Source organism: Temnothorax americanus, unplaced genomic scaffold (assembly GCF_048541705.1).
Source record: "Temnothorax americanus isolate GAGA-0224 unplaced genomic scaffold, ASM4854170v1 Scaffold3, whole genome shotgun sequence".
In the NCBI taxonomy this organism is placed as follows: domain Eukaryota; kingdom Metazoa; phylum Arthropoda; class Insecta; order Hymenoptera; family Formicidae; genus Temnothorax; species Temnothorax americanus.
The window spans coordinates 6,993,079-7,010,771 of record NW_027509442.1 but is presented as its reverse complement, the minus strand read 5'-3'; the positions used below and the strand labels follow the sequence as shown (position 1 = coordinate 7,010,771).

Sequence of the window (17,693 nt, the reverse complement as noted above, 5' to 3'; positions counted from 1 at the left end):
TGACAACTCCATTTGCTACCCGCACTCGTCGCAAGTCGCAACTCGCAACGTCCGCGCGGAGTGGCGCGGACGCGGAGTCAACGGTCAACAGATCCCAATGTTCGTTGTTCGTTCTACTCGCACCACTTGCACTTTATGCACTCTCGATTCAGAAGCGCGCGAAACGTCAGAAAATGCGAGTGAAACAAGCAGATAAGATTCCGTTCTCGGATTTGTCAATTATCAATATACCGACAATTATCAATTATCGCAGCGCAAACAGATTTGTCGCGTTCCCACGTCGAGATATATTTCTCTCGGCAGCTCGGCCCGCTCGGCCAATCAGCGTCGCCGACGCCGTTAACATATGCCCGGTCGCGCGTGCAACCCGCACCGTCGCTCTTTTTTTCAACGCGGCGCATCTAATCGCGCTGACGCGTCTATGCTCCGATGCTCCCCGCCGATGGCGAGCAGCGAGGCAGCAGCGAGCACCGACGGAGCAACCAACGGAATGTGTTGCTCTGCAATTGGCAGCGTTGGCGATGGGTACGCGGCACGCGGGTCAGTTCGGTCAGTTCCGCCCCTGGGCGTCGCGAGTCGCGAGTCCTCGCGATCGTCTCGTTCCCGTGCAGTCGCGAGTCGCGAGCGGACATTTGCGCGTGAGATGTGGTGAGATGTCATGACGCGACGGCGACGACGCATCGACGACATCGACGTATCGTCGTGTCTCCACCGTGTCTCGAGAGTGACGATTAGTCCCTGTCCGCCCGCGGGTTTCCCCCCGCGTTACGCGTACGTATACAACGACCGTCTCCGTCTCGCTGAGTCGCGAGAATCGCCGACGAACGCTGGCGATCCCCGCTCGTGAAAGCAAATCGAGAACGGCGATCGGCGATCGCTCACTGGGTCGCTTAAATGGTAAGCTCGCCACCGCCACAGTCCAGTCCCCCTTTGTTTCCCTCTACGCGCGTCGTGTGGGTCGTGCGTCGTCGTGTGTCGCGTGTCATTGATGTCGGACGCGCCAGCAGCGATTGAGCCGATTGAGCGATCACGGCCGACGCGACGCGACGGGCCGTGCGCCGTGCGTTAATCGTGGCTCGCGATTATCGCAAATGATACGGATACACATCGCGTAAAGACGTACGTACACGGAGTATCCGGGAGAAATCTGGAGAAATTCGCGCGATCGCGATCGGTCCCGATACCCGCCGCGGTGATTCATTAATTATCGACGCTACACAAATTTCTCAATGGCAGATTGTTTTGTGTGGGTACGTCGCGTGCGAATCCGGATCGTCAAATCGCGCCAGGAATTTATATGGATTCTCTGAAAAGGCGTAATGACTTACAAGAAATGCAATAACGCTTCGACGACGTATTTCTTTGTGTCGAGATTGCATGATTTTTTCCAATTTACAAATTGCTGTTATGCGAACGAACGTTGTGTAAATGATATTACCATGATTCTTTTTTTCATAAATTGATTTCTTTAAATTACCTATGTATTTTTTTTCTTATCTGCATATAATTGGGTCTTTGTGTATTTGTGAAATGTTTTTTTTTTGTTTTTTTTTTGTTTTTTTTTGTTTGTTTTTTGTTTTTTTTAGAATGTGTAAACGTAAACATTTTTTTGTTTAGTAAATTTTAAAATATTACTTCTGTAATATTGAAAAAATATAACTTTCGTTATCGATAATGTCACGATAGATCAAATTTTAAGTAAATTTTAGGGAGAATTTTAATAGAATTTAAAAATGTTTAAATAATTATAGTTGCTTTAAAGATCTCCGATATTTATAAATCCCTGAATATTTTAAAATATCTGAAATATATACATATTTCACCCCGAGAAGAATACTGTCGCAACTAAAAAAATTTTGATTTTGTGTTAAGGTCATAAAAAATGTGTCTAAATTGTTATCTATGTGCTACAATAGTCTTACATTTCTGTATATGAAATCTGCTGCAAAAGACAGAAGTGTCCTTATTCTTTTACACCAGTTACGTTGCGGTTTCCAGGATGAATAGGCTGCATTCCGGTATTTACTATCAAATGCTGAAAATCTATAATATACGTATACGTGATGTAAAATTATAGAAAAATATAGATTTTTAGTACTGACGGTGAACATCGAAATGCAGCTGTAGTGTCGCTAAGCAAATTGACAAGTGAATCACAGCAGACTCTTCAAGAAACGGTATACAAGTTTCGTTATAACAAAATATCACAATTGTAATTACATTAGTTATCTTAATTTAAAATAATTGAATTAAATTTATTTTTCCCCAATTTAAAATAATTTAAAATAATTGAATAAATTTAAAACAATTTAAAATAATTGAATTAAATTTATTTTTCCCCTTCTAAAAAGTGTGAATTTTTTAGTTGTGACAGTATTTTTCTCGGGGTGCGATTATGTATATATGTAAAACTATGTTTAGAACGTATATACATTGTTAATTAAATAGTTGAACAATTAAAAAATAGTTCTAATGTAAAGCTTTTGTAACTTGTAATAATGATACAATCTTCCGTATTATTATACAAGTATCTATGTTATTAATTTTAAAAATTTAAGAAGTATTAAGATTCCTGTTAATTTTTATGTGTTTCTTAAACTGTTATTTTAAATATCTTCCTAGGCTTTGCGTATTATGTCAGCGATAGTGCCGAATACGCATAATGTGGTAGATCATGCAGCCGAAAAAGAGAAATTATTGGAGGATCTATTAGCGTCTGCAAAAGAATGCCATGTCAGATTTGGTGGACGTGCGGAATTAGCCACAGAATCAGAAGCATGCGTAGCTAAGCTCTGCCATATATTCGAATTGATTTTTAGTCATGGATTAAAGACAAATTACATAGAAAAAATTAACTCAGCATTCAGGTAACGTTTATATTATCGCAATGCGGTTTATATGTATTTATCTTCTTTTCTGTCTGTGTATTTCTTGCATAAACATACAAGGTCATAAAACAGAGCACACGCGCTATCTACAACGTGACTCAACGGGACGATAAATACATGGATATTTCTCTACCGATAAATTTCCAGCGTAAACGATCGTACTTTAAATTACGATAAAAGTATGTTGCATTAAAGATTTTTGCTTATATTTGTTTTGTAGGCATGTATCTGATTTGGTTTCTGGTGGCAATACAAAACCTGGCAATATAGCCGATATAGCATTCTGGCCATGCGTAAAGGATCAACTCACTTGGCATGAACAGGAACGTTTTAGTATATTGAAAAAAGTTCATACGGATTATGGTCGAGGCAGAGCATGGCTGAGAGCTGTCCTAAATGAAAGATCTCTCGAACGGCATTTACATGCTGTCGTAAATCCTAGCACCCTGTCTCCTTTTTACGAAGAATGGGCCTTTTTACTTGATCAGGAAAAAAGTTCGGTGTTACCTAATGTAGCCGCAGGTATTTATTTTTTAATTATTGTTTTGTATTTGATTTCTATAAAAAAATATTCAATTAATCTTATACGCATCATACTTATTAGGACTTGGTACAATTTTATTTGCTATAAGAACGGACAATGAGGAACTTGATGACCTAAACGGAAAAGGAATAGACAGAAATAGATACGCGCGATCAGAGCCAATTATTTCTACAGTAATACCAGGTATGTATTACTGTACTATATAGTACTGTACTATGTAGTTATTATACTATATTAAATATAGGTACTAAATTGAGAATATTTCTCATATCTGCTAAAAGTTACAAAATTAAATTATACATATACAACGTTTCAAAAATAATATTTATTAATTAAAATAGTCATTACTCGCTTCACTACTACTTCCCTGTTTAGAAAGAAATTTCCCGACCTCAAAATTTTGCAATTTTTTAATTAAAAATTAAAACAAAACTTGGGTGGAAAACTTAGTTTCTTACACCACAATGAACAAAATTTTTAAGTTATTAGTATTGAGTTTTTATACTTTTGCGCTTGAGTTTTTATGATTAATTATTATGCTAATTGTTGTTGAACAGAATCTCTTCCATCTGAACAAGAAAAGCGGAAAAAGAAAGTACAAACTCGTATAATTTCTTTTGATGACAATGAAGAAGAAGAACGCAAGGAAACTACAACTTCTATTAGCGCTCCAGCAACATGCCCCAGTTCTCCTACAGTAACGCCGACTAAAGATTCCACTTCCCCGTGTTTATCAGATTGTCAACCTCAAGTAGATTCCAATGACAGCACAGCGATCGATACAAAACTTTCGGAGTGGGAACAATGGTAGATATCTTTTGTAATAATTGATAATCAATAATAATATTATAGATACAAGGTGATTTTTCCATAAAATGTTTTCTACAGTGAGTCTTTAGAAGAAGAGAAAATATTGACCCCTGTAATGGATACTGGTAATTTAGGCGGCCTTGTACCCATTTCATCACTTGATCAAACATTAGATGATATGTTGGTCACTCTACCAAATTACTTAGACGTAAGTTTACATTTTAATTAATTTTAACAAAAAATTTAACATATTTTCTTATTATTATAAAGGTGTGAAAGTTCAAGACAGATTTTGTCAATATATCGCAAATATTTATGATATTTATCAAAGTTTACATTAAGAACAATATGGTCAAAACGTGCAAAAGTTTATCTTTTTATTTTATTTTTTATTTCCATTTAGGATTCATCGGAAGTAACAGAACCTGCACTGGAGGCAACCGAACCATTGGTTGGTTTAGATTTCCATATAGATCCAGAGAATCTAGATGTAGATACATTACGCGTAAGGCTTTTAGCTATGACGGAAGTGCTGGAACAAGCTAGGGAAGATGCTATAACAAGCAGATTGCAATTAGCTCGTTTCCAAAGACAACATCAACGTTATCTGGAAAAACATGAATTACAGTTGCAAACATTGAATAGGTAATCAAGACTATTTATTAATTAATGTATAAACAATTATTTTGCAGATATATAGATACATATATAAAGATGATATTATTTTTACGTAGAGAAAGAGAGAGTGATCAATATAATCATTATAATTTGTAGATTTATTTAAATTGAATTATCAATCAAAAGAAAAAATATAACCAGAATTAGGTCATGTGATTCATTCTATATATTTGTTGATAGATACCGATACATCAAGTAGTATAATTTGTATTATTTTAATAGTAGTTATAGATACATCAAATAGTATAATTTGTATTGATTTGACTCGCTTCTAATTACACAGAGAGAATGAACTCTTACGACAGCAATTGCGTAAGTATGTCACTGCTGTTCAGATGTTAAGACGAGATTCCAATTCTACGACGGTGTCTGAAGAAGATCCATCGTTAGACTATCACAATGAGGCGAGACAATATGAAGAGAAGTTAATACAAGTTGCAGATATGCATGCTGAATTAATGGAGTTTAATGCCAGATTAACAATGCAGTTGACAAACAGGTGTGCATTAATGCAAAGTGCGAGTAACCTCGTGGTAATATTTCCTTATAAATATCAAATTTTATACAGGGATAGATTAGTAAAGATGCTGCAAACAGAATTGGAGTGTCTCCGAGGGCCGTTGAACGAGGACGACTTACCTGCGGAACCACCGTGTCTCATTCACATATGGATTCCATCAGCGTTTCTTACGGGACAATCATCTGACATCCATCATGTTTATCAAGTACGATCATCTTTCATGTTCGTACTAAAATCTTTTTGTCAAGATGATTCTCATTTAATGTGCATATTCATTGTGTTGAACATAGATTTATGTGCGCATAAGGGACATAGAGTGGAACATTTATCGGCGATATGCTCAATTTTACACGCTTTATAGAGAGCTAAAGAAACATGATACTATTGTTACAACTTTCGAATTTCCACCGAAGAAAACGATAGGAAATAAGGTAAGCTATGAATATATTAAAGCGTAAATTCGTAGTGTAATCGTAAAAGTATTTCGACGTAACAAGTGATTATTAATTACCTTTAGGATGCAAAATTTGTGGAAGAACGACGGCAAAAGCTGCAGCAATGGTTACGACGAATCGTCGGACGCGTAGCGCAGTGTTCACCTGTATTTGCGTGTAGGCCGACCAGGCAGACGCTCGTGTCTCTGATGCCTTTCTTTGGGTAACTTATTTAGTTTATAAGAATCATTTTTGACAAAATCGCCGCTGTCCAGTAGTGGTACAAATAATTTAACCATTAGACAATACTGCTACAAATTTAAGACATTTCTTATTTATATAACTATAGAAATATATCCGCTCGCACAAATCTAGCGCCAAATATAACTATTTATACTTAGCGCTAAATATAATTAAGTACATAACTTTCGCATTTGTTTGAATAATGATATATATCAGAATTTGTCACTTTTAGCACGTAGGTAGTGCAAAGACAGATCATCGGATTCAGATTACCTTAAAATTTTATCTTCAAAAGATAAAAAATTTTTTCAATATATTTTTACACTTTTTTGCCAAAATATTATCATTAGTTTTTATTTTCAGTGATAGTCCTAACGCTGAGGAATCGAGGAAAAATAATTCTGCAAGAAATACTTTTTCTTCCTCCCCTCAATATATGGGTTTATAATCGTGACAATTTTTATAGACAATTTGTACATAATGAAAAAGAAATTTTTATTTAATTGCGTCTGACTAGTATTGTTATATACAATATACACTGTTGATAATTAAGCAAATAAGCATTGTTGCGTGTACTTATGTAAATAAGAATATATCTATGCACATGTGACTATACATATATGATGCCAGCATGTGTACAAGATTAACATGTAGCAAAAATGATTAAAAGCTGGTTTTTTCTATGCAAGTAAGATTTATATTTTTTAATGTTTTACTACCAAAAGAAATTATTATCCTAATTTGAAATCTTATCGATTTAATTATAAAAGAAAGTCTAAAAATAATAAATTACACTATTTTTATTAACTCCAACGCAATATTAATAGTATTTGTTATTGATCTATGAAATCCAATATATAATTGATTCAATTAAATTGAATATAGTTAAATGCTGTAAAATAATAATAGTAATAAAATATAAATTATGTTCGCTCCAATATAAATTTGGATGAACATGACAGTTTAAAAGCGATTAAAAAATACAAATGTATACCAGTTGGCTGAATGAAACATGATATTGTTCAGATATATATCGTAATCTTTAAGAATGAAGAGAAACAACTGATAAATAATATGAACTTATTCGCGTGCGTGCGTGCGTGCGTGCGTGCGTGCGTGCGTGCGTGCGTGCGTGTGTGTGTGTGTGTGTGTGTGTGTGTGTGTGTGTGTGTGTGTGCGTGTGAGATTGAAACATATTAAATAAATTATTACTTACGATAACAAAGTTTAATGCGTATGAAATTACAAGATATCTATCTCGTTTTCTAAAAAGTTTATTTACGTAAGGCGTCTTAATAGTAATATAAAAAGGTACATTTTTCCATTTATCCTTTATGACAAAAATAAAGGTGCATATTGTTATCGGAATAAGTACGTATAATATTATGCCGGTAAATCAGAGTACAACTAATCGCGCATGTAAAAACCATGAATTTTTTTGATAACTTACATAAGATATTCTCACTATGGAGAGGTAAGATAATATTAAGAGGACTCATGAGATCAAGGATATCGATAAGTGTATCTCGAAATAAATCTGCGCAAAACGCAAGTAGCACTTTCGGCTCATTTAAACAACAATTCATTTTTTTTACAATATATTTGTACTAGGCAACACTTTGGCTGTGCTCACCTTTCCATATTGAGAGAAGTTCTTTCTTCCTTAATGGCATGGTACGCTCCAAGTTACAAATATACTTATTATTATTAACGTTTCAAAGATCAGTAATAATTATATCATTTTGTGAAGCCATCATGCAACAGTCGATGTGTTTATCTCAATGGCCGAACGAAATATCATGAGCTTAAATTACATTACATCACAATCGCAGTACTATAATATAATCATATTCATCGTAAGCATCGTTATTAAACCATCCATGTTATTTTCTCAAACAACCAGTAAGAATGACAGAATTTGACAAATTTCATGTTCAAATTAATCGTGTAACATGTCAAAATACTCAATATAGATATTAAAAAGCACGAAATTTTATCTAATATTTTCTCAATACTAACTTTGTTTTATATAATTTTTATACAATTCCTGAATACATATTTGTGATAATTGATCGGGCGTGCGAGAATATTGTTAATTGAAATATTGTTAAAATACTACGAAAAGAGACATTTAATAAAGTAATCGCACTAATCGTATATTAGATCGAATGAAAGTGTCGTAATATTGAAATTTTTTTGCAAGACTACTAAGCCAATAAATCGTGACGAATAAGAATATACAGGTTGTTCTAGAATAATATATGTAGATCATAGTTTCTTGTTGAAAATTGAAATAAATTTTCTTCTCTTTATGAAAATGTGAAGTAAAATTATCACTTAACATCAATTTTTGTATTTCGAAAATAATCCAGGAACATCTTGTAAGCGAAAAAAACGAGTTACTAAGTGATAAGTAATTATTGCAAAAATATGAGCACGAAATTATTTTTGTATATGTACACATTAATATATATACATTGATCAACGTGCTGTTGTTGCTTCATCAAAACATTAAACTTTCATTTAATTTTGTGAAAATATGCATCGCTATGTTCTGTATCAGAAATGGTTAGTACAAGAAGCGTTAACTTATTATTTACATGCTCTATTTCTCTTCTCTGACTAATTTTGATTTAGCCCTAGGACCAGCTAGAAACTAAACAAATTCCAACTGTTCAATCTACAAAGATAAAATAGAAAACAATAGTATCATATAAGTAGCATTGTAAGATACTCTTCTAGAATATTGAGAACGTCACAACTAATTATAAGACATGACTAATTATAAGACGATTATGTTTGTTATTTTAGAAATTCAAATATATCCGTATTTATAAGGCCAAGTTGGCGAACCTATACAGATCATGTAACAAATTATAGAATTTTTAATTTTGTAAATATTAATTGGTTAATAACCGTTATGAATATTTTATATGTATAAACCATGACATATGTGTTAAAAAAATGAAATAAAGTGCTTATTTTTTTACGTAAGCTTTGTTACTTTTAACTGAATAAAAAATGTCAAAGTTTGATTATTTTAGCAAATATATATGAACCATTCGAACAGCACAAATACATTGCTCGGTACATCGAAATATTTTAGAAGACATATTTGCGCACACAAGCAATACTGAATTCTAGAAAGTAGGTCGACAGTAACCTAATAGAATAAAAAAAAAAAAAAAAAAAAAAAAAAATAAATAAATAAATAAATAATGTTTTATATATTTATTATAAAACAGTGAATATAAAAGTTGCATTTAATTTCAGCAGGTATATAAAATTTTTTTAAAAATATTTTATACACATACATGTTTTATGTACTGAAAAGTTTGTATAATTCTGAGCATCTTACAAATTACAATATACGGTCAACAATATTTTTCGTTTTTTGTGCAAGATACTGCAACAACACATCTAGACTGTCCTAGGGTTAAATGAATTTTTAATTGACATAATCATTTTGCCGTTTCTGAAGCCTGCTCAGATTTAGATATGTAGAGAGAATGTACCGAACAATAGTGACGTAAAGAGATTATTTAATAAATTACACAAGTATATTTATACTCGTGCATAAGTAATCGGTATGATTTGAGCCTAATTTAACTTTAGATTCTTTTTTTTTTTTAGGTTTATCCGAATAACAGGTAATATTCTCAGTTCCAGCAGTCTTCATATGCGTTACTCTGCTTACGGAATTGACAACAAAAGTTAACAATAACGATAACACATTATGCAAGTACACGAAGGTTAAAGAGTGGAGTCTTTTGACAAAGTGCGGTGAAAATAACGAGGCTAGCGTTTGCTGAAATCACTTCTTTTTCATCTACTGCTCATTATTAAAAGTACGAAAACCTGTTCTTTCATTTTATTCATTAACGTTAATCATACATTGTCGTCGCGTTACGTCGGAACCATTCTCCATTCGAAGCACAAACAGATTGAAGTAGTTGAGTACGTTTTCTTTCTCTTCAGAAGCTGCTTCACACTCAGATAATACGACAAAGTGGTGGTACGAGTTGTTAGATCTGTAGCAAAATAAATAAAAACGAAGTTCTCTTAAACTAGTAAATACTACAGTATCTTTGTATTGTATACACTTTAACTAGCCAGTGCATTTTTTTTGTGTGTATCCTGACTCTCTGATTAACCTTCCTGTCTATGTAGCACACCTTACCACGCATTCTAAGGCATGAACTTCCTAGTGAGCTGGATAAGAGAGAGCATAGACCGGTGTGCCAGGTACTTATGTGTTAACATTCTTTTTTTTTCTTCACTGTTGTAGCTAGATATACATTACATTATTAGAAAGTATATTACTATCGTATTTAAAAAACCGTTCCTTCTGCTCTTGACTTTACACGCTATCAAGATTCTTATTTTTCACAGACAGTAACTAAAAAACCGTTTGCAAAAACTCTTTTCGTATTAGAAAGCAAAAAATGAACTAGAACTTCTTGAGTCGCTATGTCTGCGTATTCTGAAAAATAATTTAACCCATTTATCCCACGAATAACTTCCAACTTCTTTTTCTCACGTTCGTACCTTATATAACAATCTATTTTTTTTTTATTTTTGTTAATAAATGCTTTCGATAAAAATTTAAACAACTTTTCTACTTGAATTGCTAATTGTTTAATCTAATGTAACATAAAGATTGATAATCGTACTGCGTTTGAGCAAATATTTTACGCGCTGAAATTGATTTTGCTTTGTGTTAGTCGATTTCTTTCCAAAGTTATTCGTGTGAATGGCTTAATCAGGATTCTGATATTACAACACACGCATACTTTTGCTTGTATAGAACGCAGATCATATGTTTTCAGCATAATTCTCCACGTCTATACAAATACACGCACACCCTTCTTCCGTGCCAGATTAGGAAGCCGTTTTTACTCACATCTGATACCATCTGGCGAAAGCATATGTCGTCAATCAATATTTAGTATTATCACTCTCATTGTTTTTGTTCTGTTTCTGTTCACATATCCATGTCTCGTTAGACTCATCCCATCATACATTCATCAACCTGCCATTGTATGTTGTATTGGTTGTACATATTCAGATTGCAATTTAATATAAGACAAACCAAAAACATTGTAATCCTACGGTATTGTCGCAAGACAGAATATAAAAATGAGGCATTATTAATTCCGAATAAAGTATGAAATACTTCAAAAAATATCGAATTCACTTTCGATCTCAAAATTTATAGTTTACTTAATTCCGTTTATCAAAAATAAATCCATTAAAATGTGTTTCTATATGTGTAGCTCCAAAGAAATTTTCACGACAATCGATCGCCCGTGTCTATCTCACATCAAAAACAACGTTCTAGGAAAGCCACTTCTGTAAAACAGACACGCGCACGCACGCACGCATACATACACACACAAGGATACATCATTTTTTAGTTCCTTGTACAATAATAGTATGAGAATATTTTTAGCATACAAGTAATAATACAAAACGATACAAAATCCTAACAAGTGATTCATCTCTGTCACTATGTAATTGAGTTACTTCAAGCAATGAAGATCTAATAAAACATTATAGAGACAAGTAGCAATGTATATATACATATGCGTACATATGCATATATATATTGTGAACACGTGCTCTGTTCTTTGTATCCGTAGAATTTTGTCCATTTTAACAATGAAATTTAATACCTTTTTATCATTTTGAATATTTATCCGTGTATACAAAACTAAAGTCGTTTAGCACATTTTAGCACTAAATTTAGAATACGCAATTTCATTAGTCTTTTTTTCCCTGTAGAACACAATGTTCATTCCTAAACCTTTTGTCGTTTCTTTTCTTTTTGTTTTTTTCTTTTAGTTATCACAAATTATTGTTCCTCGTATTTATTATTGTTTCAATCATTATAACGGAGCTCAAATGTCTTCCAATACTTCTTTTTTTTTATCGGTGCAATTGCAACTTCTTTTTAATTACACAATTCACGATGCCCGCACAATGTCCGCACGGGACGCACTGGGAACAGGCTGCTTTTTTTCTTTTGTTCGGTAACTTTTCTTTTTCGTTATATGCCTTTATCTCGAAGTAAATCACTTTCTACCCACAAGGTCGTTAAAAAAAAATATATATATGTATATATACTAATCGAGCTTATAAGTGTAACACCGCAAGGTAAAGAGTGGGACTATGGATTTGGAGGAGGTGTGGTCGGTGTTGTATGCGCGGAGGGTGATGCACTGGCGACCATTGTCGGACTGGCCGGCTGTTGCAATGGCAGGAACGCTGATCCCAAGCTGGGTTTCAACTGGAATGCTGGAACGCACGGCTTTGGGCAATAGTCTAGTTTGCTCAAATCTATCATGGGCCGCCTATGCGCATAAAAATATGAAAAAAAAGTTATTATTTAAACCGTAAAAAATGATACCCTAGGGGAGAGTGATCTCCGTTACCTCGCATCTTCCACAAATTTGAGGTTGACTTTCTCACAGCCATCGGGCGGTTCCCTCGCGAGAAACCTGTTAATGTGAGGAGAAGTGCCGAGACGTCCTTCTCTATCTTGTTCAGGTGTTGAACCACGGCTTCCACCTACAAATCGAAGAAGAATGTTGAAGTCATGTAGAAAACGTAACTCGTGGAGCACGTTGTTCTTTATGTCAATCGAAAATATGTAACAGGAATTCATGCCACTCACTATTTTCACAATGGTTGCTTGCTCAGTGTACGTATATAAAAAATAGGTATAGATTTATGCAAAACAGGCATGTGTACGTTTATTTTGTAATAAAAATTAACAAATAAATGCGTAAAGAAATTATTTCTTTATATATACACACACTGCATTTAATAATATTAAAAATATAGAAAGAAATCTTGTATACATATGATATTAAACATTAATATTTTTGCTTTCTTATGATGTTAAACAAAATAAAATAAATATTAATATCTATTCTGAAATATATTGAATTAAATCGCAATTATCGGGCACTTGTAATATTGTTGTTCGAATCTTTATGTGTGTACAGTGCATAATATGTAATATATTGACAACAATATTTCCTACAAAAGGAATACCTCACTCTAAAGAATAAAATGTATGTATGTACAATGAGTGTACAAAACATTCATAGATAGTAGCAAATCATGCAACTAATTTAGGGGTATATGTACATGATTTTGTTTAAGAATATCTGGTTTACCTATTGTGTATTATAACATCTAATGATATGCATGTTATTGATGGTTAAAAAAAAATTGATAAGAGTTTGAATAGAAATTCGTAATCGCGAAATAATATGATTATAAAAATCGTGACTACAAATTTGTCTGCAAACACAATTCAATATTCTTTTACATTTTTACAAGATCAAGTTTTAAAAGTTTACAATTAAATTTTATAGATTTAAGTTTTATACATATCTTGATGGTAATCTTTTAGAAATCGATAATAATACCATGCATATGAAACAGATATATTGGATTTAATGGATTTTAGTAAAAATATAACTGTACTCATTTATGCATATATACATATACACACACATACGTGTAAAACATGTATATATATTTATACATATATATATATCGATACGTATAAGTCATTCAATGTGTAATATCAATCAATCAAATATCAATCAAATCGAAGGATTAAAAACACAAACAAATTTGTTAAATGAGATCTGTGAAAACGAAAAATCAAATCTTTCCGCAAATATGCTCCAACCTTGTAAGAGATCGCTAGGCGGACGGGACGCATCCATAACACCAGGAATCAGCGGAGAGTCAGAATTCCTAGATGGAGGGCCTGTCTCAACAGGCACACACCTTCAGTTAGTGTGTTATTTATATTGTTGCATTTATATATAGCCAGAAAGAATATATGTATGTATATATACAAGCTGGCTATAACTGGCTTAATTGATGATAACCGGAAGGGTATCATCTCTCTCATACATAAAAAGAAGTTAAAAAATAGAATAAAATTTTTTACACAAACTTAATTTTTTTACAAATTTTCGTATTTAGAAATTTTATTCTATATGTTCCACTTATCGTTTTTTTTTAATGTGTAGAATCATTACTTTTCCAATTATCATTAAGAGATTCACTCTACATATAGAGTAAACGTAATCTTAAAATAGCTCGATTTTCTTGGCTAATGCTCAGCTATCTTTTGAAGAGCTCATACTAGAGCTTATACTATTATGAAAATCTTTTGCATATTTATATAACAATCATAATTATCGTTATATCATCGTCATCATTATATACAATCACCACGTATACCTGAAAATCAATTAAGCACAAAGACGTCATTGCATAATTTACCTGAAGAATAAGAACTGGAGGGAAGGTCGGTAGCCGGTGTTTGTGTGTTGACACTCCGAGTGGCCCGCAATAAGTCTGCTAGAGGGGCGCGATGTCCTTCGGGTGTAATTTGCTCGCGATATCGTGCATACTAAAGAAAAAAAATTTCAAACTTATCATCGAAAGCAATATAAAGCAAAAGCTAAAAAAGAACACACAAGCAAAAACTCCATTTTACGAAACATGTAATTTGAAACTTTTATTTTATCTTACAAAATACTTTTCAGAATAATTATTGTAATTAACGATATTGTAAATTTACATTTTCAGTACCCAGATATAAGTACAAGTATTCGAGATAAAAGGCACCACATAGATATAAATACTCGTTGCGAAAATAATAAAAAGATGAAATATAATTTTAAATGCATATTTCTTTAAACAAGATTTCTGCCTTTTTCCAAACAAGATACATAAATAGCAAATAAATATTTATTCTATCTTATTTAAATTTTATATATATATATATCGAATTCTATTAATGTACACTAGAAATTTTGTACATTACCTTGTCTTCTACTGGATGGTCCGCATCGCTGTTGTTCGCTGTATTTTTGAGCACGAGTCCTTCAATTTCTTGATTGAGTCCTTCGATAGACGAACGCATTGGAGGCCTTATTGGTTTCACTGGAATATTCATGGGACTTGCTTTTGTACTCAAGCTAAATTGATTGTCTGCAAAGATAACGAATATTAAACACAAATGTTTAATTAATCTTGCAAATAGAACAAAGAGCTTTCGAAAAGTTACTCACGCATGGATGTCTGTGAAGCAATACTGGGCAAAAGTACTGAGTGATCTCCGGGAAGTGCGGGTGGTGGGCCACCTGGCATTATTAGTCCGAATGCCGCTGTTCGCTCTCTACTGCTAGTACCTTCCTTATTTGTACGTTGTAATCTACGATAAAAATGTAATAAAACAGATTTAGATTTTCCAATAAACGTATATAGAAGAAAAAAGAAGACACAGTCAACGATATGAACACACATACCGATGCCTGAAGTAATTTTTCTCCAATTTCTCATCGGTGACAGTTTGTTCGGTAGGATGACGTGTATGCATCTTTCTTGGCTCATTGGGACATTCTTCCGTCTATAATAAAGATAAGAGATACATGTGAATCAAACCAAACGAATGCCAAACAAGCGTTATGCGACGCAAACGTAACGTTGCTTAAGTTTTTGTGTAAACATTTTTGCAAGAAACAAGATATACGCACCTGAGTAGATTTGTCCACCAAAAGACTGGAATGCATATAATAGGAGTCACGTGGCCATTGTCCTTTCAAATAGATGGTATCTAGAGATGCCGTCCGTCGAATGCTCTGGCTTCCACTTAAGCTATCGCTACAGCGGCCGCTCAATGTTTTTGATTTGGCTGTAAAATATAATAATATTCAATTGAGCGAGAAGACGATGACGTAAAAATATTTCAATCTGAAATTAACAAATTACAAGATTAAAGTGCAAAAATAGATACACGCACCAGACCGAACTATAAGCATTGTTTTCGGTTACTGGAACTAAAAGTTGTATTTGTGAAATAAAGTAATAAGAAAACATATAGATATAAAAATAACAAATAGTGTAACCGAACTAAAAATGTCTCTTCGGTCACTGTAGTTGTGATGCGATGCATACGCAGCATTACATAGAAATAAAAATCAAATTACTTTTCGCAAAAGTAAATTTTATTCCTCAAAACAGAAAAGTGTGTATAATTGAGAGTAACCGGAGCAAAACACATTTGTGGATTGTAGAAAGGAAGTTATAAACAATATAAACATATTATGATATAGTTGATACAAATTAACCATCAGATACTTACCAGACAACAAATGAACAAATTTGGAATAGGCAATTCAATCGTACAAAAAAAAGAACATTTTCTTCATTATGTAAATTTGTTATATCAAAAAAAGAAAATTTTGTTCGTTACGTAAACACACACACTTGGTTGAATAATAATAAAGAAAAGAAATATTCTCTTCTTTTTTCCATTCTGCATTGTAAATAACGAAAAGAAGAGAACCTTGTGTCAAATTGTAAACAATTTGAAGACTCGGGAAGTACTTTGATCAGACAGACCGTCTCCCATTTGCGGTAATCTCTTCGTAGCTGACGTACCTTGAACCGAGTAGTAACGCAAGACGTCCTATGAAAAAGATGCTTCAACAAATATTAATTTTGCACAGAGCACTCGAATGATTTGCGTACCTCTCAACTGGACCAGAATCCCCATGGATTACGTGCCTTTCGAAGGACGAGTGACGGTACCGGCACCGGCAGTTCCTTCGAGCCCCGGAGTCATCGTCACCCAGGATCAGATATTCCGCGACGACGACGACTCCGGTGCCTCGAGGGGGTCGCGCGCGCGAATACGTGCTTCTCGATCAAAACTCCACGAGCACAAAGAACGAGCCCGCGGCTCGAAGGGGGGAGGAGCGGGAGCGAGAGCGAGAAAGAGAGAGAGCAAGAGAGAGAGAGAAAGAGAGAAAGAGGGGGAAGGGGGGGATCGACCGTACCTTTGTAGGACAGGGATCCGGGGCTCCGCTGTCCCGAGGAAGACGACGTCTCCGGCGAGATGCGCGCCCGCCAGACCGCGTTCGTCGGCGAGACGGTGGGGCTGTTGCTGTTGCTCTTGCGGAGGCTGCTGCTCTGCCGGCCCTGCCTCATCAGCGAGCTCACGGGCAGGGTGGCGCGCATCGGGCCCTGCTTCGAGCATGGCGAGGACTTTCGCATACGCTGCGAGCTCGACATCTTCCTCTCGCTTTCGCGGTGCGGCGGCGGCGGCGGCGGCGGCGGCGGCTACGGCCTACGGCGACGGCGATTCGCGAGGTCCGCGCGCGCGAACCGAAGCGGACGCGCACCTGGCGGCAGCGGCGGCTTCCTTCTCGGCTGGCGGCCGCTCTCTTTCACGCTCTTTTTCTCTCAGGGCGCGGGAGCTCGCTGACGAGTCGCGCGCGCAACCGACTACGAACTACGGGGCACGGGGCTACGGGCTGCTTCAGGGACGCCTGGCGTCCCGATGTGGAGGCACCTGCGCCGAGCGCTCTTTCACCGGGGAGGGTGAATTTTCCACGCGCGACGGCCCGGAGAGTACTCTCGATCTCGAGCGACGGCGACGACGCGACGGCAGGGCAGCGGCGACGGCGGCGCGACGAGCGACGACAATGCCCTATTGGTCTTGTCATTTGCAATGTTCTGCTGCTGGCTCGGCACGC

General features: G+C 35.1%; 2 protein-coding genes across 5 annotated transcripts; one reads left to right on the top strand and one right to left on the bottom strand.

Moving 5' to 3' along the window:
• The first annotated feature begins 631 nt into the window (after positions 1 to 631).
• LOC143900243 (sorting nexin-29) lies at positions 632 to 6,805 on the top strand. Of its 2 annotated transcripts, none has more exons than XM_077411351.1 (12): positions 632 to 897; positions 2,623 to 2,867; positions 3,109 to 3,410; positions 3,493 to 3,615; positions 3,990 to 4,239; positions 4,321 to 4,450; positions 4,646 to 4,887; positions 5,204 to 5,419; positions 5,489 to 5,645; positions 5,731 to 5,871; positions 5,958 to 6,097; positions 6,481 to 6,805. In XM_077411351.1, the coding sequence occupies exons 1-12, from the start codon at positions 895 to 897 to the stop codon at positions 6,563 to 6,565; spliced, it is 2,034 nt and encodes a 677-aa protein (XP_077267477.1). In that variant the 5' UTR covers positions 632 to 894; the 3' UTR covers positions 6,566 to 6,805. The 2 variants fall into 2 exon arrangements, with proteins under 2 accessions (XP_077267477.1, XP_077267478.1); XM_077411352.1 differs by lacking the exon at positions 632 to 897 and adding an exon at positions 1,101 to 1,119.
• Positions 6,806 to 7,373: 568 nt separating this feature from the next.
• LOC143900257 (glucocorticoid-induced transcript 1 protein) lies at positions 7,374 to 17,647 on the bottom strand. Of its 3 annotated transcripts, none has more exons than XM_077411383.1 (9): positions 16,995 to 17,647; positions 15,690 to 15,847; positions 15,462 to 15,562; positions 15,225 to 15,367; positions 14,978 to 15,144; positions 14,431 to 14,560; positions 13,826 to 13,906; positions 12,552 to 12,687; positions 7,374 to 12,470 (listed from the first exon to the last, which is right to left on the bottom strand). In XM_077411383.1, the coding sequence occupies exons 1-9, from the start codon at positions 17,227 to 17,229 to the stop codon at positions 12,287 to 12,289; spliced, it is 1,335 nt and encodes a 444-aa protein (XP_077267509.1). In that variant the 5' UTR covers positions 17,230 to 17,647; the 3' UTR covers positions 7,374 to 12,286. The 3 variants fall into 3 exon arrangements, with proteins under 3 accessions (XP_077267509.1, XP_077267512.1, XP_077267510.1); XM_077411386.1 differs by lacking the exon at positions 16,995 to 17,647 and adding an exon at positions 16,687 to 16,979; XM_077411384.1 differs by lacking the exon at positions 13,826 to 13,906.
• Positions 17,648 to 17,693: the final 46 nt, after the last annotated feature.